The sequence below is a fragment of the Microchirus variegatus genome (genome assembly GCF_963457635.1).
Source record: "Microchirus variegatus genome assembly, chromosome: 16".
In the NCBI taxonomy this organism is placed as follows: domain Eukaryota; kingdom Metazoa; phylum Chordata; class Actinopteri; order Pleuronectiformes; family Soleidae; genus Microchirus; species Microchirus variegatus.
In genome coordinates, this window is record NC_139817.1 from 23,713,642 (window position 1) to 23,731,803 (window position 18,162).

Consider the following 18,162-nt stretch of genomic DNA (forward strand, 5'->3'; position numbering starts at 1 on the left):
TAGTAAACTGTTGACAGACTCTCTTTTACTCCGTGGTCTAATTCTTTCTTTCGAAGACGTTTTAGCGCTGTAATTAAGGGAATAACAGATGCATCAGATAAGCTGATCTCTTTAGTTAACTGCTCGAAGTTTCGCTTTTGCGCAAAGAGACTTTCCAGCATTTAATAGGTGATGTTCCACCGTGTACTCGCATCTTGTTGGAATCTTGTGGTGTTCCAAACTACGGCCAGCACGCGCCTGTCTATACCCGCGCGTCATCACAACATCGTTTCAGTGGTTACCGGGGGAAAAATAGGGCATGTTTAGCACGTCCTGCCTACAAGTAGGATGTCTAATTTCTTTCTATTTTCAAAAGCCTGGTGTGGAGGAGGATCTTATCGATAAGAAGTATCTTGAACAGCAATCGGCATGTATTTAAAGGAGTTTTACTTTCAGCATCTTGTTGTTGTTGAAATGAAGAGTTTTACATCTGGTGAGTCATACTTTACTGACAGCAGTGAGAATGATTATGACAAAGCAAAGGTCTGAAGAAATCATCATGTTGCAGGCTTCGACCTGGAGCTTTTCGTGTTGATGTTTTTACCCACAAACCAACCTGACAGTTATTCCCCAGAAAGGCAGAGAAGTGACAAAGTGAGAGAGATGGCCTGCTCACAGGTTTGGCTCCTGTGAGCTGGACGACTGCAGCAGCGATCTCACCTGCCAGGGATTAACACCTCCTGTCCTCCTGTTCATTCCCCTGCCCTCCCCCCCCCCCAAAAACAGTGCATACAGCGGCAGCATCGCCAATAAACTAGCTTACAGTTTACAAAGGATTGGAGCCTCAAACCATGAAGTCAAATGAACAGGAAAAACACACCACATCGATTAACAAAAGGTGAAAAGGATGCGGTTCATTTAATCCATGTGCTAGCCAATTATGCAACATTGATCACTGTAGAAATGTGTGCTTTCTCTTGTTCACAGCCTTGATAAGCCCCGCGGCACACAATGTGCTCGCCTTTCTCTCCCTGCGAGGCAATAACACTCTGATTACATGCTTTGAGAGAAACAGCGAGACGGTAAAAAATGCTCTAAGTTAATCAAAGGTGTGTTTGATGTAGCTGACGTTGTGCGCGTGTGTGTGTACGTGCGCCGCTGTCTCCGCCGAGCGTCGCGCGCACACGCACCGTGATAAAAGCCAGCGAGCGTGGCATGATTAAATCAATCCAGGCTAAATCATGACAAGTCAGAGTGATTTATCTGACATGCCAAGAGCCGCGGTAATGCGTATAGAATCAGTCCATCAGCTGAGCCATAAATCTGTGCAGCCACACCTCAGCCCGCTTAAAAGGCGCTAAACACAGCTGAAGCAACAAATGACTGCTGCTTTCATGTCGTATGCAGAGATGAAAGAGGGCATTCACACGCTCAGTATTAAGCTCCTTGAATAGCTTTCTAATCAGACTTTTACGAGAAAATAGGGCCCTCAAAAGTACAGTTAACCTGAGCTGTCAGATGGGTATTGCAAAAGCACTTGAGCATCCAGGAATATGGATGTCATTAACAATAACATGCCGTGTCACTGAAGAGGAGCAGAAATACACCACAAAGTAGGTCACGCTTGTTTAAATGCAGTGTCAGGATATCACTGCAGACAGAATCACAACAGAAAATGGTGTTACACATGTCGTCTTCCTTACATGCACAATAGCACAAAGCAATTATTAGCCCATCCCGATCATGACAAATGTCAAAGATAAACAGGAACCAGTGTCTATTATTTCCAATACAGTCTCTAATCTACACACACAGTTGATTTGCAGCTTTTGGATTAGAAGTAAGTGGACTGGTGGCTTGTTATCCCTTTGTAGCACTGCCTGGTGTCAGGGAGGGTGTAACCTGCACGGCTTTTTGTGTCTCCTAAATAATTACTGACCTGAGAAAAGAAGAGAGTGCAGTGGAGAAACTGCGATTATGTGCATTAGACGCCACCACCATAACTCCCTGTGCTCTTCACACACGCCCTGTCTATTTTTCCTGCACTCCAGGCTCCATTTGTGTTGAACCCGCTCTGCCTTCTGGTTTATGCATGCCTCATCGAGACCCTCCTTACCCTTTTTGCAAAGCAACTCCAGGGTTGCTGACATTCCTGCGTGCAGAATACATAAACCTTCCTCTGGGAGTTGCATGTTCTTCCATGGGTGGATCTCCAGGCCTCAGCATAAACACATTAAACCATGTACTTCATTGTTGCTGGCATGGAAACCTGTGTTGGATGTATTCATACCTCCACACGCATCCACACACACACACACATTCTCTCCCCCTCGGCCAGGAAGAGCAACGCAACTCCTACACTGTTGCCAGGGTAACGTGATGGGGTCAGACAAGTTGAGCGGTCTCTCCCTCTGTGCTCTGTCCGTCCCTCAATTTCCCTTCTTTCTCTCACTGTTGTCATTTTGTCCTCAACCCCACGTTCACCTCTCCGCCCCATTGTGTCTTACGCAGGATGAATAGAAAGGAAAATATCCGAGCACAGTGTCCACTCAGTGGCAGTCTCCAAAATACTCAACCAACAACATTAATTCAGCATGTAGGTTACAGTGTCATTAAGTGTTAAGTGATAATGTCGTGTTTCCCCCCGAAGGCTGATATAGATCTTTTTTTTTTAAAGCCTGTGCTCTGCAATTATTTACAACAGCTTTGTTTCATTTGTAAATGAGCTTTTTAATAATACAGAGAGTGCTCTCATTATGGGAAGAAAAATAATGTTGCCGCATTAAAAGAAAAACCCCACTTCAGGCCTTTGGCATATGGAAATTATATTACAACTAAGCTGCTGGCAGACGCACACGGTGATGGATTACACGTCGTCTTCTTCTTCTTCTTCGTCTCTTGGAGCTATTATAGATCTGTTGTCAGAGTCGAGTTGTGGGCTGTGAATAAATAGAAATGACACTGCGAAGACAATTGAACGGGTTTATTTCTGATGGAACACAGCAGACATGAAACCGCAACGAGATCAGGTGCAAAGCTTCGAAGCAAAGTCTAATTCCCTGACCTCATGAAATGCATATTCACATCCAAACCCTTAGTATTCACTGGTGAACTGACTTGAACTGGAATAAGTTGTACGGACAAAAAGCAATATTTACTACAGCGGTGGCTCTGCATACTATTATTATACTTTATACAAAACAAGGAGTTTGCATGTTCTCCCTGTGTGTGTGTGTGTGGGGGGGGGGGGGTTCTCCAGGTTCTCTGGCTTCCTCCAACAGTCCAAAAACATGCATTACGGGGATTTGGTAAATTGGACACTGTGTGAGTGGATAGCGCCCCCATGACCCTCATGTGGCATTATAAAGCGGTGAAAGATGGATGGCTATAAAATAGGATTAATGTTATTAGCACATGTGTTGAAAGTCTCATTTTAAGTCCTGATATGACTCATTTTTATAAGAGCAGCTACTTCTCATGCCAACATGGAGGCAGTAGGTTTGAACAGCTGAGTCATGCTTTTTACCCTCAGGCCTCTTTAATGTCATTTACTCTCTGTTGTGCTTCATTATACGGCTTAAAGTCTAGGGGGAAATGGGGAGAGGGTGACAGAGAAAGAGAGAGAGCGAGAGAGGGGTGTGTTGTGAATGAAAGGTCACATGATTCACACCGACTTGAGAGTGTGGTATTTGCGTAAGTGGATCTGAAATCCTGACGTGAGTCAGGGACGCGCCGTTTCGAAAGTGAAACTGGTACGCAGAGGAGAATGTAAAATAAGGATTAAAACAGCATATGTGTGTGGATTTACACAGTGAAGTGTTTCCAAACCTTTTATACAGAGACACACTCAAACAAAGGTGTTAAACTGATAATATTATATTATATTAACAATTGACTATTAACAGTTCTGTGATTTCCCCAGTGTGACCTGTCAAAATGTTCCCAAAGCTTTAAAAGAGCTAATTTATCTTTAATATCTCTACATTAGCTCATTTACTGCCAAATCTGTAACACCTGACGTTACTTTAAATACATGTGACATAAATCTGAAAGGCCAAAAATGCATGTTTGTGTCTAATGACGTCAAACATATAGTTTCACCATTATATCTAATGTGTCTATTGTGTCTAATATAAGTCTTACAAACTAGACCTTAAAGGTCCCGTATGTAAGAATGTGGCCAAAAACAGTTACTACATTCAAATTCAAAATATTCTTTTTGTTTTCTGACGTAACTGGTAACCCGTGGTTGCTCGGCAGCTGAGACTCTACTGACTGCAATGATTGGTAGACGGCGGGAGGTGGCGCCACATGCCAAAACATGATTTCAAAACATAAACATGATTTGCAGTCTGCAAAATATTTTTTTTAATGCAAATATTTTGTCTGTACTGTTGTTGTTGGTGAGTTCAGTTTGTTATATGAACATTATTCCTGAGTCTCTGTGACATATTAGGAGGATGTTATGGCCAGTTGCTTTAGATTTATTACATAATGCACCTTTAAAGTAAAGAGGTTTGTCACCAAAATGAAGTCAGTGCTGGGTGAACAGAATTTATCACTGGACTGTCATAAGAAATACAGCAAACGATGATTAACGCTCTATAATTATTATATATCAATACATAGATCAGTCTTAATTTCCCGATGTCATCACTGCTCATCGTACAGTATATGATTGCTGTATGTGAAGCTAAAGTTATCCTGAAATACACAGAAAGCCGATGTCAGCCAATCGTTTCAAATATTACACACAAGCCAAATATAAGTGTGTCAAACTGTCAAATCCTATTTCTAGTCCTCGTGTGTCTGTGTTTTTTCTACCTTGGTTGATTGAGACATAACCACAGGAGCCCAGCAGAAAAAAAGACGCCTGCATACTTGATCCACAGCTCACAGCAGGTTTGCTCACAATGGTACGTCTCTGTTAACAAGCAAGCAGATGGAAAATTGCAGTTTGCCGTGCTATTGATGGGCCGTCCTCATGGAGCTGCAGTGCTCCTCTTATAACGGAGGTAAACACCACATTCTCAGCCTCTCCTGCTCTCAGGCTGTAACCGCTTCATCTGTGTAACTGCTCTTCAGCTTATGAATTGGACTGGAGATGTGGACCGTTAATACTGCATGTTCCTCATGAGAAATTAATGCGTTTGCCTTAATGTGCAGTGAGAAAGGCCTCTCTGAGGCTGCTGCGTGAAGTCGGTGTCATGACATGAAATCCTTGTTTGCAAGTGGTGTCACACTCTTAGCTGTATTAGCTCAGCAGCTTTTTGCCACGCTGTCAACTGTGTCACAGAGATAGTGGACTGTAAATTAACAGAATATTTTTTTTTAGCTTGTGAGTTTGAACAGGTCTTGAGTGTGTTGAATGTGTTTTATCTATCTATCTATCTATCTATCTATCTATCTATCTATCTATCTATCTATCTATCTATCTATCTATCTATCTATCTATCTATCTATCTATCTATCTATCTATCTATCTATCTATCTATCTATCTATCTATCTATCTATCTATCTATCTATCTATCCATCTGGGGGACAAAAAGCAAGCCCCCACAACATAAATTATTGCATGGTAAAGACGTTCGGTGTGTTGCACTGGGTGTCACTCATTAGCAGTTATGAGGCTAATGTACTCATCTAGTGTGCTAGCCATCTGCTAACCCGTCACCTGATTATTTACACGGTGTGCTAAGCTAACTGTGGTCAGACAGAGCGCTGCTGGCTGTGAACAGATGTTGAAACACGAACTCGCTGCCCCTCGGGCTTGAACTCCACGCAGCCTCGAGCGGTGTTGCTGTCGCCCGCTGCCATCCAGACACACACACACACACACACCGATCCACCGACGGGCTAAAGCAGGCAGCAGTGCATCACCAGCTCCACACGGGCCTGATGAGATCTGGAAATAGAACACAGCAGAAGGGCAGGAGGAGGATAAGATTCCATCACTTGACACACACACAGGCAGGCAGGCAGGCCGGCAGCATCGTTTTCCACAAGCTGACAGATGTGTGTGTGCGTCACTTTGTGTCTCACACACACACACACACTTTGAATGTAATGTGTAACTTTGCCCACAGCCAGTGCATCTTTTCCAATTTGCCCCCATCTCTATGACTAAGGCCACTTTCATGTGTTGGAGGATGGATGGAAGGAAGGAAAGATTTCCATGTTGACTGTCAGTCTTTTCAGTGGGAATTGTATTGTGCTAACTTAACATGACATAGACATGGAACTGAACTGTAAAACCATAATTGCTGGCTCATACTTGCTCAGCAATTCCCTGTGGGTGCCGAGTTGTACGTGTGGGGCTACTGGCAAATTTAATCACATCATCTCAAGCAAGTTTCCATGGTTACCATCTTTTTTTGACCAAAAAAGCGCCACCAACTGGACTGGACAGTGTTGTGCTCTGGAGGTGTGCATGTATTTAGTACAGATGATATCAGGTCACCTCCTGGTAACCTGGTTGGACATTTAGACATGCAATGGTTGTGACATGATGATTAAAGTAGTGTTTTAATGCTATTTAATGTTATTTTCAGTAGTTGTGCAGGGACATTAACTTAAGTTGTAGTGTGTTAGTTTGCTCCAGAGGGAGCGAGTGAAGAAAAATGTAAAATACCAGGCATTTTCTAATTGTGTTTTAGTTCCAATGAGCAAACTGTAATTCTACATGGGCTGTAACCGGAGCATAAAGGGAATGATTAAGGGGGGAAATAGTACGGTGGTAGGGTAAGTGCACAGCGACTGTGTTTTCTCCAGTGTGTGTTAAAGAAGCACTTCATATCATAAGCTCATTATATCTGAGCCATAAAGTGGTTATGGGCTCCAGTAAGGCATTGTTCTGCTGTTGACAGGATTAAACATTTTTCGAGCGATAGCGGGCATTGCTCCTTTTTTACTCAAGTGTTTGCTTTCTTTTGTATAAGCCAGCAGTGAATAGGGGCTGTGCACTTGACTGTTTGTCAGCTGTGGCATAAGCCCACTTCATTCTCCCGCACATTAATCGCTTGCCAGTCTGTCTGCACAGTGAAATATCTGCCCGCTTTGTTCTCGTTCGAAAGGCGACGGCATTGTTTTTCATAGACTTGGCATCACCCCGGTGTACAATTGTTACGTGGGGGTTTTTAAGGAAATCCTGGAGACACTAAAAGCACTAAATCTGTCTCATTAGCTTGGCATTGATTAGTTGCCGTGTCACTGCAGTGCAAGAATGTCTGTGTAATGTAGTTAGAGGTGATACAAATGGAGAAAGTTATGCGACGTGTATAAAAGGTTATACATCATCCACTTACTAATGGCTTACCGAAGTTTCTTATTTTCTGTGACTTTAATTAAGTAGCTGCACTTCACCAGGTACAAATACAAGCAACTACTTAAAAGCGGGAGAGCTTGTAGTTGAAGGTGCATTATGTAATAAATCTAAAGCAACTGGCCGTGAAATCCTCCTAATATGTCACAGAGACTCAGGAATAATGTTCATATAACAAACTGATCTCAACAACAGTACAGACAACATATTTGCATTGAAAAAAATATTTTGCACACTGCAAATCATGTTTATGTTTTGTAATCATGTTTTGGCATGTGGCGCCACCTACCGCCGTCTACCAATCATTGCAGTCGGTAGAGTCTCAGCTGCCGAGCAACCACGTGTTGCCAGTTACGTCAGAAAACGCAACCAAATTCAAAATACCTGGTGTTTTGTATTTCAATGTAGTAACCGTTGTTGGCCACATTCTTACATATGGCACCTTTAAATGCAGACATTTTAATTCAGTTTAAAGAATCCATTACATTTAATTGCGCTTGGTACACAAGAATTACTGGTGCATTGTGGGAGTGGAAAAGGCTTTCCTGAAGAGATTTTTCTGTTTCTTTAAAGGTGCCATATGTAAGAATGTGGCCAAAAACAGTTACTACATTCAAATTCAAAATACCGAGGTCTTTTAGGTTTCATTTTTTGACGTATCTGGCAACCCGTGGTTGCTCGGCATCTGAGACTCTACTGACCGCAATGATTAGTAGACGGCTGTAGGTGGCGCCACATGCCAAAACATGATTTCAAAACATAAACATGATTTGCAGTCGGCAAAATATAATTTTTTAATGCAAATATTTTGTCTGTACTGTTGTTGTTGATGAGTTCAGTTTGTTATATGAACATTATTCCTGAGTCTCTGTGACATATTAGGAGGATGTAATGGCCAGTTGCTTTAGATTTATTACATAATGCACCTTTAATTATAATAGGTATGTATATTCAGAGGTGGAAAGTAAAATACATTTACTCAAGTTACTGTATTGAATACTCTTTTTGTGTATTTTGTATTTTTTTTAAGTACAATTTAAAATCAGGATTTTGTATTTTACTTGAGTACGTATTGACTCAAGTATTGTACTTAGTTACTTTATAAATCCTATCCGTTAATGAGTCAAAATAAAAATTCTGCACAATATTTTTGTACTTTTTCCACCTCTGTGTATATTTCACAGTTGCAAAAGCGCAGGTGCAAATAATCAAATGAACGATGCTCTCTCACTGTCACACTCTGACTTATTTGACCTAAATCAGTGTGGTCGTCAGTGTAATCAGGAACACCTGTGCTTTTCCTGCTAAAAGTGCCCAGTTGGTCTGCTCAGCATGTGTCTGCCCGTGTGACGCTCTTTCTAATGAGTTTATCTCCACTTCCTCCCCGCAGAAGAAGACCAGAGTTGCGAACTCGCAGGAGAAGAAGGAGCGCTGGAAGGAGAAAAAGGTCGCCAAGCGGCAAAAGAAGGAAGACGACGAGGTGGAGGAGGAAGAAGATGAGAATGTGCAGCCGGTGGTGGATCCCTTGGAGAACGGCTTCCTTCATCACGCGCAGCGAGAGCAGGAGAGGATGAACGAGCGGCTGCTGAAGAGGACGTACTCCAAGAAGAACAAGATGGTGAGTCGGACTTTTTTCATGTAGCCTTTTAATTTGTGTTGCTGAGAAATGAAGCTATTCTTTAACAAAAGAAGCAGGGAAGTGTTTTATATTCTTCACCTTGCTTCTTATTCTGTCAGAAAAAAAGGTGAATATCATGAACTCTGTCAGTTTTGAAGTTACATTCACTATTAAAGTGTCAGCTGGGACTTTGTACCATAGCAGTGATGTTGTTAGGAGACAGCTTCACTCAATTTGAGAGCTTTGTGTTGAGCACTGAGGAGAATACTTGTCTTCAACTTCCTCCAGCTAATGGCTGTCAGGTGGAGCTTCAGCCCATTTAGTGCTGGCAAAAGTGGACTTTATATTGCCCATCGTTTTTGGAAATGCTGTCGGCATTATCTTAGTTTATCTCGTCTTTGTTTGTGTTTGGAAACAGAAGATTTATCATAATGTTATCCAGGTCATAGCACACTGGACTTGTATAGAATCTTTATTTGTCTGAAGTTTTGTAAACAGAACCATTGTGGCTGGTGATAACACTGGACATGAGATGTCAAAACATGCACCTCTAACCTTTTGCATTATGGTCTATAGACACGTGTAACATGCACCTGTGCTACTTTGTAAAGTTATTCTCAGTAAGAAGCCCTTAAACTTGCCACTCAACTTAATTTTTCTGAGAATCGGGACAGCACTTGCACTAGAGGGAGCGCACATTTTTGAGATTGAGGGTTAAGATTGAGGGTTAAGCAAGGAATTGGAATTCACCCTTAAACACTTGTACCACCTCAATTGTTTTACCTTGCACAGCAATGTAAGGATCACTGTCGGTATTTGCTCTTTTTGAAAAGTACATACAAACTTGGATATGTTCAAGTATAGTTGGGATTTCTCAAGCCAGTTATGCACATGTGTCATAGCATCTGTCAGTTCTTGCGCAGCATGTTTTTTATCCTTTGCATGGACATACAGGACAGTATCATCGGCATACCGTTTCCTAACTTACTCTGAAAATGAAAACCCCAGTGTTGCCTCAGAGTCTGCTGACTATAGGCTACTCGCCGATTGTAACCATGAAGACATTTATTGAGATAAAGTGGATGGCTTGCTCTGTCCATTGGTGGTGGTGACAAAGTTCAGCAGTGAGACACACAACAGTAGCCACTGTGGGGGGTTTGTGCCTCGAGTTTGCTCACTTTTTCGTCGTTGTTGATGTTATTGTTCTGCAGCCGTTTGCTCTCCACGAACAGAAAATGATGTAACGTTATTTGTGTGCCGCATCCTTCATCTGAAAACAGGATCTGCTCAACTGTATTATTAGACCTGACTGAGGGAGCATTATTTTGTGCAGCGTAATCAGTTTGCAGCTGTTTCGCTTTTACTAGTGAAATGTTGCGGTTGCCTCCATCTCTCTCTCTCTCTTGGTATGAAACAAATCTTAACACAGCTGAGAGATAGCGAGAGACTCGTGTGGAGCTGATAATCTAAGCGGCATTGTGCAAACTCAATTGGCAACGGTTTGAATATGAAATGAAACAGACACTGTTTATATTCAAAAGTCATGCACTACTGTTATAAGAGAGAGTGACATGTGTATCATAAACAGATATGTTGATGTCAGTAGTTTTACTCCAGGGTTTAATCTTGGGAAATGGGGACCATTTCCTGGGAAATTTAATAAGTAAATGGAAAACAGGGAAAATAAAAGAAGTTTCTATTATATTTCATAGTGTCAATCAATAATACCCTGCCCTGTGATTGGCAGGAATTTAAGAGGGAACACCTGTGTGTACAACAAGCATTTGTAGGAGCCGGAGCTATCAGCTATGGTTTAGGCCAATTGCCTTGGGGGTTTTTTGCCTAAATTATAGGCATACAAAGGTTTTTCATGTCATTAACTTTAAGGAAGGACAACTACATCTGCTACTGGTGACCACTGCTAGAATAAAAAGCTCTTATTGCACCTCTATTATCTCTTATTATCCTCTTTAATGTTATATAGCTAGACAATTATGCCTGCCCTTGTCTGAAATGACCTGGGCTTTAAATATACACGCACTTATTTCCCAGGGTTCATTTAATACATCTAGTTTATTCATTCATTCGTCTCATCTACTGCTTTATCCTCCACATGACGGTCGCAGGGCACTGGTGTCAGTCTCAGCTGACATAGCGAGAGAGGCGGTAGACAGTGTTGTGGAAATGCTCTGCTGCTGGTGAAGAATGAAATAGAGACTTCTGCCGGCCGACAAGGTTTTATTTTCTTTGCAAAGAAAAGGTCAATTTGCACACGAGTGTTCGTAGCTGGAGAAAGACACGGAGCAGAGTGAGCCCGAAACATTTCTACCTAAGCAACTCCCCTTTCGCATTCATCCAATAGACTTAGGAGTCTGCCTTTCCAGGCCGTCTTTTCACACCTCTTTTTCTACTGCATGTATCAGGGAGCTGACTCCCTGCGAGTAATCATACACTCACAAACTCACACCTTTAATTTAGACTATTCAATTCACTGCTGCATTAAACCCGGAGAAATCACCTGGAGAAAACTCATGCGCACACAGGGAGAACATTCAAACTCGGACTGGGATGCAAACATCAATCTTCCTGCTGTGAGGCAACTGTGCTAGCCACGTGTTCCACTGTGTGGCTTTTTAAAATATTAATCCCTAGTTAACGCTACAGTCCTGTCCTTGTTTTCCTTTTTCGTGGCTGCAGGAGTGGTTTTCTGTTTGTTTATGCAGATCCAGGACTGCCAGTATCCCCAGCTTTAAGCACGCTGTGCAGCCCTCAGACTCGGAGTCTGTCCGAGTGAGATAGCCCATCTATGTGTTAACAGTTGTTTAAATGGGAGGATGTTTTTTATGCTCTTGTTGGATGCCAAGATCCACCATAGTGCTGTTGAGGATACAAGGGGAAATGTAGTCAGGAAGCCAAACTAAATAATGAGGCTGTGTAGCCTTGAGGCCTCCACGGACAAAAATATCTCTCTTAGATAAGATTTCCTCAGGAAGTTAACATGGCTGAAAATTAGTTTAGCTGTGATATTTAGTTTGCTAAGAGACAAGTTAGAAATGATGTATTAAGCTGATGATCTTATCCACATTTGTAAGTGCAGTCAGCTGCACTTAATTCACCCAGATCTACATCATCTACATCCCAGTGCAAATAATACGTCCATTATATCAGCAAACTGCCGCTGTCTTTAAAAACCTTATCACATCCGCTGAGCTGAATCTCATATTGTAACTTTTACTCTTCCCTGGGAGATTAAGTTAGTGTAAAGCTTTTGAAAGGAGCCCAAATCCTTGTGGAAAAGCCAAACCAAAACTGTTTTTGATTCGTATTTGATGTGATTTCCAGCCGTCTTGAGAGAAATGTTGTTTCTCGAATTCATAAAAGTGAAGAGGCAGCAACTCTTCCATCTTGTGTCTTAAAGAAGCCGGGGTTTTGTCTGCTTTCCAAGTGATGTTACTGCGTATTGAATAATAGTAGTTATTTACTCTTTGTGCAGTCAGAGGTGCATCTGTTTAAATGCTTGTATCTACTGTTTGTATTTGAGGAATGCAGCAGAAAAAGCCATCTCTTCCCATTATGTGCAAGATAATCGTGGTAGAACTCTGAGTGCAGTTCACTGCACCAGTCATGAGGTCAACACAGCACATACAGTAAACCTCTGTTTACTAACAAGCTGCTCTGTGGTCGTCATGTGACAGCAGCTATATTTGCTCTGACAGAGAATTCCGTGTCAGTCAACCATTGTAATGAATGTTTGTTTTTTTTTTTCAGCAACATCAGACATTTTTGTCTCGTGAGAGCACATTGACTCCATGTATTGTTCAAGCTGCTTAAAACACAACTCACTCTTGAGATCCATAGATAACTGATCGAGCTGATCATTAATCCCATCTGGACAGATGATCTACACAGCTTTTCACATCCTGTGCTGATGGCTCCCTTTTTTCCTCTTTCATTAGTCACTAGGTCACTTTTTTTCTCCTAAGTATCTTTCCACCTGCCCTTCCCTGTAGCTTTCTGCAGATAAAGAGCGTACGGTATATCGTATTGTTGTTTGTAAGACAACACTCAAATTCCCGCGACATTCATTTTGTTTTGGAACTGACATTTATGGTTTGAAACAACACCCAGTCATAAAAACAGTGCTAATGAACGAGGCTAATGAGATGATCATGTTGCATCGCTAATGAATTACAGATAACATAATGAATTATACGGTAATTGAGCTGCGTCTTTAAATCAACGTTTAAAAAGCTGAATGGATTCACAGTTGTTTCAGAGCAGCTCTCACGACCACAACTTTCCGTCCCACAACAACAATTTGAGATGTACTGCGGTCTGTTCTCAAAATATGATTTTGTAATGGCAGGAAAATGCACATTACTATGCAACCCTGCAGAGCCACCTGCCTCACGCACATCTTCACTGGAGCCTTTGAGCAACGTGGCTCTTTGGATTCCCTTCAATCTTTAGACATAGACAGCTGTCTTCTGGTTATTGTGTTAGGGTGAATGAAGATAGTCAGACTCGCTAACTCTGAAGTGACTATTTAAATGCAAGTGTATGGATTTATGTGATGATTCCCTGGCTACATTTCTTACCACTTAATGAGTAGCAGGACATTTGTGCTCTGGTGAAAGTGCTTTGTTTTGAAATTGGATGGTTTTGATGAAGTCGTTGATTTAATTCCCGCACTATGCAGCAAACTATGAAAACATCTGTTGTGGATAGAGTGAAGGGTTAGAGCACAACGTTTTCTATCCATTTCTTTTGCTCTACATGTTTATAAGTGTCCTGCTACAGAGTATAAATGGGCCTTCATGCAGCTGATGTATGGATGCCCGTTCATATAAAATGTTTTTCCAGATGAAATCCTCTTTGATAAGTCTTCTGTGGACTTTAAATGCCATAGGAAATGTGTATGATTCACAGTTCTCTTTAGCTGCCGGTTAGCTTTACGTCTACAGTGAAGGCATAATGTAAATCCCTCCATGGAAAAAAAGGGGACGTGAGCATGCGATGTGATGGCTGTGCACCCATAAAGTCTTTATTGTACTGTGGTGACGTGGAGCAGCCATATGGGCTTTAAAACAGGTATTTCCTCCCTAATCTGATTTTTTATAGATGCGATAGGTGATTTACACAGACTCGCATGGAGTGTCATAATAAATGAATCAGATAGACCAGGGGTTCTCAAAGTTTTGATACCTGAGGGCCAATTTAGGAACCCAACATTGGACTGAGGGCCGCCAAAGGAAAAAAACGGGGAAAAAAACCCAGAAAGAAATCCCATTTGTAATAATTTTAATGACCAGATTGCAGTTCTACAGTTCAGCATTAATATAATGTAATTTAAGCATTAATATAATGTAATTTAAGCATTAATATAATAACGCTTAATTTACTGGGTAATTACCCAGTATTTTGGCCATTGTTCTTACCTTCTAATTACAGGTTAATACCAAGTAACACATTTCTGTTACCATATATTTACTGGGTAAATAGCTAGTAATTGGTGGCTGCAGCTACCTGCTTATTACCAGCTTATAACCCAATAATACACTAAAATTCACCATATAGAAACCAGGTAAATACCCAGTATTTTTGTTTACACTTATTGGTCTGTATCCAGTAATGTCCAATAAACATTTAACAGGCTTAGTTGCTCCTGGATTAAAACTATCAACTGTAATTCATTGCGGGCCGCCTGAAATGTTTCTGTGGGCCGCCATTGGCCCCCGGGCCGCACTTTGAGAACCAATGAGATAGACGATGTTGTGCTGAGGCACTAATTCAGCATCACTTGGAGCAGTTACTTTCTCCTCCAGGCTATACCCCCTCTCTCAAAGTATTCAGCTCAGTTCCGCTGTCCTTCCCCCTTCCCCCCCCCTTGCAGTTGTCATGAGTGCTTGTCACCCACTATGATCCACACAGTTGAGGTAGTGTTGCTCAGAAGCTCTCCACCGGACAGGAGCTGCTCAGTTAGATCAATAGCAATGTCTCCTATTGATCCAGTGAGAAAACAAAAAAGAGTGGTTTAATAACAGAAATGACTTTTGTTTCATCTCCAGTCAACCATATCAATATGCAAAGTTTCATTTGATTTATGTGTTTTATTATCATTCAAGAGGTTCATGAAAACAAAATCTCACTGGCACATCACCCAGTCAAACATCCACAGTTAAAAGCAAAAGTATTATCAGTATTAATGTTCTGTGCATAGTCTATTGTATTTATAGCCCATCTAATGCTGTCTGGCAGGAAACTACCTGGAATGAATCCACATTGATCATTATCTGTTATAATGGGCACGTTGTCTTTAAGTCTATTGGCTGTAATTGCAGTTATTATTTTATGATTAGTGCTCAATAATGATAACGGCCTGTGTGAGGAGCATTAGGTTCTTCATAATGATCTTTGCCTTCCTTATAAATCCCTCTTATAGTAGATGAGAAGTGGTTACACACCCAAACAAAGTTTTCAGTGCAAAGTTATAGGCGACAGTGTTATTTAGTGTTGTTTTGCTGACTTTAAGTCTGTTAATCTGTATCTTTTTTTATCCTGCGCAGTGTTTTTTCTGTCCCTCTTGATACCTGTTTTAGCTTAAGTCTATATATGAATATTTTCATCTGTTTTCTGTCACTTGCATTAACTTTATAAAGATTTTCCTGATATTTTACACATGTTTCAGTTCTCTGACAGCCCTCATAGTTGATAGTATTGTGGTATAACACCGGGTTAGTGGATGCTTGAATGAATAGATTCTCTCTCCTAAGACACCAGAAAAAGCTTGCAGGTTACCGAGCAACGTGGCTTTGCCCTTCAGTATGCTTTTTTCTTTTACCGGGGATCATGAATAACACATAACGCTGACTTGCTCAAGCAGCACATTGGCCTGTCCATTAGTCCAGCAGCACTGTACACTGTGCAGCACACACCATACCAACAAAACAGGTAAACACCTCCAGACACTCCACTCTATTATTCTACCCCCTCCCCTCAGGCGAATCCCTCACTATCAGCCTGTGGACACGAGGCCAGTGTCTTGCCTGCACCTGTCACACTGTAGCATGCTGTAGCTGGATTACTCCTCCAGGTTCATATCTAGCTGTGTTTATAAACTGTAATCCAGCCGCAGACAGATCAGATTAGCTGGGGCATTAGCAGCGCACCGGAGCATAGTTCAGGGGTAGACGCAGAGCTGTGATAGACACAAGGGCTCCGCTGCCCATCGGCAGCGAGGCGGTGGAAACAGTCGGACGATCAGGATGACTGATAACAGAAGGCTGGTTGTTATCTGGGGAGCAGCGACCCTGAGCAGTAGAAGCTCAGCTCAGGAAATGCCCAGCAGACTATCTGTCCTGGCTCACCTTGCTTTCAGCCAATTTAAACCTGAGATAAAGGTGAATCATCTCCAGTGGCTCAAGTCACAGAGCTGCAATTTGCTATTGTTGACTCGTATCAAGTTTACAAAAAAAACAAACGGTCAAAGCGACAGAAACCTTTTGAAAACAAAAGCCATATTTAAAGCTGTAGTGCATAAAATGTAATGTAAGAGCTTGTGTTGCCCAGTCACATTCGTACACTGCACAAAGCAAAGTGTAGGAATCCACTGATGCAACAGTTGTGTTGCAAGACGGCAACGAATGTGAATATGAATGAAAACACAGTGCCCATGAAAGGTTTCAAGAAAATAATTCCACTGCTTTCTTTTGTTTTTTTGTGGTTCATAATGAAACAGGAACACTGTCTAATTTTGAACTTGTAATGAGATCAGCCCTGAAATATAAAGTGATTATAGGGTCGGAAGACAATGTGATAGAAAAAGGCTCATACTCAGGGTTAACACTGCAATTTAACAAAGAGCATTATTAGATGAGTGGATAATGAGATACGCTGCAGAGGTGTCTGCAGGCACAGCGTGTGTGAGCGCACGTGTGTGTGTGTGTGTGTGTGTGTTCAGAGTAGACAGACAGAAAGGAGTGGAGGGGGAACTTGTAATAGACCTTGACAGATCAATTAGTGAATTAGTAAGCTGCTTGAAACGTACACATGCACATGAGGCATGGCAAAATGGCAGATACAGCAACTGTCTGTACCTCATCAAAGACAAGTTTAGCTGAAGAACACACGCACAACTGACAGTCAGTCGCCTGTGCATGACAAACATGCTGTAATGACAACATGAAAAGTTAATTATTTGGATATTAATGCAATAGAAAGTCACACTTACTGCACAAGCACATACTGCTTTTGTTGTTCTGCCATTATATTCTTTATATTACAATTATGCTTTCTTAAATTGAATTTGATATATATACACGTGTATATTAGGTTTTCAATTTATCATGGCACGTCGTCATATTCTGTTATCATTATCTGCACAGTATGTTCTCGTGTGAATTTTTTTTTCTTTATGGGAATCACACAAGTAACTGCAGTGGAGTTCTGGCATGTTAGCGCTGCTGCTCTGCGGCCAACATGCACTTGAAAGGTGCAGGACTACACACTTGGCAGATTCAAGAGCCCACTATTAATAATATTATCATTAAGATCATAAGAAATGTAATTAAGATTTCTGCAAATCAACTTGTGGCCAAACTGGCACATGCAAGCTTTTTAGGGAAACTGACGGTAGTCAGTTGTTCTCCTGTTGCTGCGATGATTTTCCTGTATGAATAAGTGTCTGAGAGCATGCACCTTTCTCCTGTGTGTGTGTTTTCAAGTTTCCTAAATGCCATCTATTTTTTGCTCAGCAGACAGTCTGACCACAGTGGATTTAGTGTGAGGAGCCAAACTCGTCCCCGTGGGTTTCCACTGGCGTGTTGACTTAGCACAGAACGCCAGGGGAAAGATGGGAAAAGGATGAGGGAACAGTCCCACTGGTGTTGGAATGGAGTCGGTGGGGGAGCGCAGACAGATTCTGCGACTGCTTGTGTAGACGCAGGGAAGGCTAGGAGTTGAATTGGGTCCCAGTCTGAACGAGACCCACATGGTTGGATTTGAAATTTGATGAAACTGGATGTTAGTATACATTCTTGATATGACCAGTATGCCAGAATAGAACACGTGCTCCATAGGTGGATCGAGAGATTTCCTGATAAAGGGGTTCGGTTGTAAACGCGGTCGTGATAAATGCAACCCATAGTGGCGCAATTTCATCAAACCAAGATTTAGTGGAAACACCTGAAAAAATAGTTTTCAGTGTGTTCAAGTGCAACCTCCAGGAATATAAAGCTCTAACAG

At 41.7% G+C, this 18,162-nt stretch overlaps 1 protein-coding gene across 4 annotated transcripts in view; it reads left to right on the plus strand.

Annotated features, from left to right (window-relative positions):
* Positions 1-18,162, plus strand: part of fbrsl1 (fibrosin-like 1) — a 306,180-nt gene that overhangs the window by 87,917 nt on the left and 200,101 nt on the right. For all 4 annotated transcript variants that reach the window (XM_083903205.1, XM_083903207.1, XM_083903206.1 and 1 more), the window contains exon 2: positions 8,692-8,919. In XM_083903205.1, the coding sequence (XP_083759331.1) occupies positions 8,692-8,919 (228 nt within the window). The remainder of the gene's footprint in view (positions 1-8,691; positions 8,920-18,162) is intronic.